This window comes from Lactuca saligna, chromosome 5 (assembly GCF_052625555.1).
Source record: "Lactuca saligna cultivar CGN05327 chromosome 5, ASM5262555v1, whole genome shotgun sequence".
In the NCBI taxonomy this organism is placed as follows: Eukaryota; Viridiplantae; Streptophyta; class Magnoliopsida; order Asterales; family Asteraceae; genus Lactuca; species Lactuca saligna.
The window spans coordinates 134,250,161-134,256,065 of record NC_136421.1 but is presented as its reverse complement, the minus strand read 5'-3'; the positions used below and the strand labels follow the sequence as shown (position 1 = coordinate 134,256,065).

General features: G+C 33.0%; 1 protein-coding gene across 1 annotated transcript; it reads left to right on the top strand.

The window, feature by feature from the left end:
* Positions 1-309: 309 nt before the first annotated feature.
* LOC145045734 (putative CoA ligase CCL8) lies at positions 310-2,832 on the top strand. The gene is made up of 10 exons (XM_078994057.1): positions 310-349; positions 444-538; positions 682-785; positions 1,176-1,308; positions 1,550-1,721; positions 1,820-1,908; positions 2,027-2,096; positions 2,191-2,243; positions 2,335-2,468; positions 2,823-2,832. The coding sequence occupies exons 1-10, from the start codon at positions 310-312 to the stop codon at positions 2,830-2,832; spliced, it is 900 nt and encodes a 299-aa protein (XP_078850183.1).
* Positions 2,833-5,905: the final 3,073 nt, after the last annotated feature.

The window sequence follows — 5,905 nt, the reverse complement described above, 5'->3', positions numbered from 1 at the left end:
GAAATCATGTTCTTAGGTCACTGGAAAAGCACTTATGGTCGATAAAATCATCAATTACGTTATATCGCTACAAGGTCAACTTGAGGTAAGTCAATAATTTCTAATTCTTGTAAATAAATCCACCGATTACAGTGGTTTTGATTTACGATACCACTGTTTCTTTCACCAGCAATTTCAGTTTCAAGCACCATCCCAGCTAATTCTTGGGACTCATTTTTTGTCTGCTGACCCTCCTCCACTTTTTCTTGATCAGAGGCAGAGGCCTTCTCAGGAGTTGGACGCCTCAAATGAGAAACCAACATAATTCATATGGCTCTCAAGACTGCAAATTTGCTCATCGACACTCAATGTAAAAACTATAAAGGAATTAATTACACATTGACTTATTAGCTTCGTAACTGTTTCTCTGTTTTTTTTAATTTAATTTAACATTTTAATTTTAGGTTGTAAAGGTGGCGGATTTTGGGGTTGCCCGGTTTTGAGTCAAGGGGGAGTTATGACAGCAGAGACTGGAACTTACAGATGGATGGCTCCTGAGGTTTCTATTTCTTCCTCTTTACATATAATATTTTAAGATATTTCCTTTTTCACTGATAAACCCTAACTAATTTGGGAATCATCCTCTAAACTCTAAATTTACCATGATGAATGGAGCTACTTATGTATTGTCGTGGTTTGCAGGTTATAAATCATCAACAATATGATGAAAAGCCGACATCGAAGTGGAAGCAAGATCAGAAAGACCTGGGAGTGAAAGGGACAGGGAAAAGGGTCGTGATAGAGAGGTTAAAGATAAATAAAGAGAAAAAGAAAAATAAAGGGAATCTGAAGGAATTGGAATCTTGAATTCCATTTTTGTAGTTTCTTCTAGTGGAAACATAGATTATGAATATTGAACATAAGTTTTGGTTCGTGGATTCTGTGGGAATCTGAAGGAATTGGAATCTTGAATTCCATTTTGTTTTTTTGGTTGCTAAACTAAGGATTGTGATTGATTTCCTTCCCATTTTCTGCCAACCAAACAATTAACAGATTGCAATTCTTTCAGATTCCAATTGCTTTGACATATTCCCTTCCTTCCAAATAGATTATGTGAATCAAATGGGCCTTTGTTTTCTTTGCAATATCAACACCATAGATCCCAAACACTATTATTTCTTCATTCTTATAACTAGAATAGGTGTTGTGGCTAAACCTTTTGCTAAGTTTGTTGCTGGAGTACTTGCAATATGGTTAAATGCAGGTGTAGCTGTTCCACTTGCACTCAGTTACCCTGAAGCTGAGTTGTTACATGTTATGACTGACTCGGTTTGCTCTCAAAACAACCTTAAACTTTTCTAGTTTCCGACGTTTTTTATTTGGAAGAAATTGCTTTGTATTTGGATGATATTGCTAAAATTTCTTTAATAGGAAGAAATGAAATTCAATAAAATGACTCTTTTCTCCTTATTCAATTAACATACCCTTTTTTTAATGTAGTTTATGTGGCCTTTGTAAGATACAATTTTATTCTCCTAATAATACAACATTGTTAATTTGAGTTTTGAAGGATGTGTCCATGATTTTGAGTACTGATGATCACAGGGTGCTTATGCAAAAAGTTACAGCTAAAACTACATCTCAATTTTCTCTAATACCAAATGTTCCTACTATGACTTCACAAGAAGTAGATAATGGTGTTGTACATCAAAAAGAGAATGTATTTGCAACTAACATAAAAGGTATATATCCATGTTCTTTAATATATATATATATATATATATATATATATATATAATTTCATATACAATAATAATATAAAATTGTCTTATTCATACAGACGATGATCCAACATTGATTTTGTATACTAGTGGAATAACTGGGAAACCTAAAGGAGTTGTTCATACACACAGTACAATTTTAGCACAGGTAATTTAAAGTTTTGGAAGAAAATACTTTAAAAACCAAACTTGTGAAATATTCGTATATTTTTTAAGAAAAAACGTATCTGTGATCTTCTAATTGCTGTTTTCCTGCATAATTTGAGGTGAAAACATTATCAATAGCTTGGGAATACACATCCAGTCATCGTTTTCTACATTGTCTTCCATTACACCATATCCTTAAATAAACATTAAAATAATTACTTTCAATTCCTTTTTTTTCTAAAAATGTTTCACATTTCTTGTTGATTCTTAATTTAATCTGTACATGTTCATGGCCTCCTCAATGCACTATTTGCTCCTCTTTATGCGGGGTCCATGGTAAGCAATTACTTTTATGTTATTTGGAATTAAGTAAAATTCTTTATCATCACCAATTGTAAGTTTATATATATTTTTTATGTTGTTTTAGGTTGAATTTATGTCAAAGTTTAGTGTGATTGGTATTTGGAAAAGATGGCGTGAATCTTACCCAAAAGATATCTTTAGTGGTCGTGGCCAAGAGCATCAAGCAGATTCATCTAACGATCTGTCTTCTAAAATAAGGTTAGCACACTTTTCATCAGTAATGCCCTTTTTGTTGGTGAAATTACCCATCTGCCCTTTTGGATCAGCTTGGAACACGCGTCCACCGCTTGTCTCAGTTACGTGATTCTCAACTGTGGAATTTAGTTTTTTCATTAAACTCTTATTGTATGTTGGCTGTAAATTAGCTGTAAAGTTAATGCTTATCTTTTCTTGTTATGTATTTTCCTTGTTTAGTGAGGTAGGCTCTAGTATAAATTTAGGCTCTCTCTTGTATCATTCATCCCAAGAAACACATTCACCATTTCCTTCTCTCCCCAATGGTGGATCTGTTTGAACATATTTTTTTTTAATGCTATTAAAGTTAAATTGTAGGGATAAATGAAAATCACAACAATGTAATGGTTTGGTTGGTTTTCTTTTCTGATTTGGTGCCAGGTGAATCTAATGAATCAAGATCTGCCTTAAAGATAGGAGTTGTGTTGTCAGGAGGACAAGCACCAGGAGGGCATAATGTTATATATCTGGGATTTTTGGTTAGGATTTTGAACTTCCATTTCCTATTGTTCATATTTTTCATACTTCATATGATAGATTGAAGGATTGACTAGTAAACATCAGCAATATTGGTGCCAGGTGAATCTAATTAGTAAAGAAAGTTGAAGGATTGACTAGTAAACATAAAAGTAGAACGAAAATGACAAGTGATTTTGTGTTGTGTTTACAGGGTTGATGAAAGCGAACAGCTGTCGAGTTAGAAGTGGAAAAGAAAGCTCAAGCCGAAAGAGATAAGATGCTGAAAATGCAAGTGTTGTATTGTTCATTTCAATTGTTAGTATGAAACATAGAATGGATTAGATGAACGCAAATTTATATATTGTAAGAAATAGAATTGTATGACATTAAAGTTTATGCAATGGATTGTATTTTTTTTTTGTATATGGTATTTTATTTCTATTATGACACATTAAATGCAAATTTAATTTAAAAATTAATAAATATATAAATATATATTTTTTTAAATATTTAAATTTACGATACGCAAAAATGTGTGTCATCTTCATTTATGACATGGCCTTTCTTGACAGGGGCTTTCTTGATACGCATTGCGTGTCATTAACACGCGCGTCGTAAGGTTACGACACGTGAATGCGTGTCGTCTTCCTTTATGACAGGGCCTTCCTTGATACGCATTGCGTGTCGTAAACGCGCGTCATAATTGCGCGTCTTTAATGAGCGTCGTCTCTCTTTAAGACAGGGCCTTCCTTGACGCGCATTTGCGCGTCGTCTGAGCCTTTTACGACGCGCAATGAGCGTCGTAAAAGGCTGTTTTTCTAGTAGTGTTAGTATCCAAATATACTAAAAATGATTTTTTTTATCAAATCCTAGCCGCAATAAGCTTGTTATAATATCAAATCCAAACCACAATAAGCTTGTTACGATATCATACCATGCTAGGTTTTTAATTAATCGTTCATATTATCCTATGTCCACATCTTGTAAATTGATAAAGAAGAAATTTTACATCTACTATATTTTATCTTGCATGTAACACTTTCTACATGTTGACTTCTCAATGTGAAAGGAAATAAGCTTCATTTCCGGTGCATTCAAGAATTAAAATATGCAATGAGTTTGTTATAGAAAACAATATCATGTCCAAATGTTAGTAATTATTTAGGAAATTAGTCAAATAATAATTCCTTGATTTTAGCTAATCATATCAATATTAATAATCACACAATATTATTTATTTATGTAAATAGAGATCAATTTAGGGATATACAAAAGGAATGACCAAATTTGAGCTAACATTATCAATTAGATTATTAATTATTATAATTGTGTATCTTAATTACATTAATGATGTGGGAATAAAAAGAAAATAAGAAAAATAATAAAATGACATGTGGAAATAAAATTATTTTAAAATGCTATGAAAATTACATGTGTCAAAATCAAGGAGAAAGTGACATGTGGCAAAAGAGTTTTTATTTATTAGGGTAGATTACTAATGGTCACACCATTTACTGAAGGGTTTCAATGGTTCATAACTTAACCAAAACACTGTAAGTCATTTCCACCACCCCACCACCCCCCCCCCCCCTTCCCCCAAAAAAAAAATATAAAATAACTGAATTAATTGTAAACAAAAAGGTTAACAAACTCCTAAAATATTACCAAATTGTAAGGACTTTAATGTGCATGCGTAAAGATGCAAAATTCTAAGTCTTGATTATTGATAGTCCGTAACATATATAAGAACTTAAATATCTCGCGAGATTTATAGTGTTATGGCTAAACACCTCAAAAATTGTCAAAAGTATGCAAATTATCATAACTTTTAAAACACTTAGATTAGTCTAAATATATTATTAATGTAATAAATTTTTATCTAATCATATGTAAATATATATATAGAATAAAAAAATGACAAAATATACTAATTGGTTAATTCAATTACCCAACAACAAGAAAGAACCCATTTGTGTTGGTGCGGGCTATCATTAGAGTATTTTAGGAATCAGTTCTTTTATTTAAATTCTTTGATTATCGGAGTAGATTAGTCCCCAAATACTCTATTATACCTTTTGAAAATTAACTCTTTTTACCATATCATTCTTCCTCTTCGTACAAATCAAGCACCATGGGAGATGGTTCTTCTCTTTCTTCTTTTGAAAGCTTGAATACCACAAATTCTGCTCAGATGACATACAACCATCCCTTAGAGTTGAACCTTCCGCTGCCCCGATTGGTATAAAACTAGATGATAACAATTATGCTATTTGGTCTCAAGTTGTTGAGATGTATCTCAAAGGAAAAGTCAAAATGGGATATATTAATGGTAACTTCCCACAACCATTACAGACAGACCCATCCTTCGGTAAATGGTGCACAGACAATGCCATTGTAAAAGGATGGTTGATCAACTCGATGAATCCATCACTGATCAGCAAATTTATACGGTTTCAAAAAGAAAAATCTGTATTGGATGTTGTTGGTACTACTATTTTGATAGTAGTGACACCCCCAATTTTATGGACTTCGACGACGGGTGACCCGCCTAAAGCAACCCCGTGGCTCGTTGGAAGGATACTACGACGATCTACAAGGTATTTGGCGCGAAATAGATGTCTATCGCAGTAATCCCATGGAATGGTATAATGATATACAAAAATATGAAATGTTGATTCAAGGTGAAAAGGTGTATGCTTTTCTAGATGGACTTGATGATCAACTTGATGATATTCGAAGTGACATACTACAACTATAACCATTCCCCACAGTTGAACAAGTCGATGCTAATGTCGACCGTGAAACAGTTCGCCAGATAGTTATGAATATTGATGAAGCTGAGAACATTTTTGGGGAAGTCTTGGCATCAAAAGGACTTAAGCTTGGATAGCCGTTAAAATCCGCCTCATCATGTAATGAGAAATATGGTGTATCTAAGGGTA

Coding starts and splice junctions, on each gene's coding strand:
- LOC145045734 (XM_078994057.1), top strand. CDS start 310: ATGGCTCTCAAGACTGCAAATTTGCTCATCGACACTCAAT. Junction 350..443: donor TTTGCTCATCGACACTCAAT/GTAAAAACTATA, acceptor TTTTAATTTTAG/GTTGTAAAGGTGGCGGATTT. Junction 539..681: donor ACAGATGGATGGCTCCTGAG/GTTTCTATTTCT, acceptor CGTGGTTTGCAG/GTTATAAATCATCAACAATA.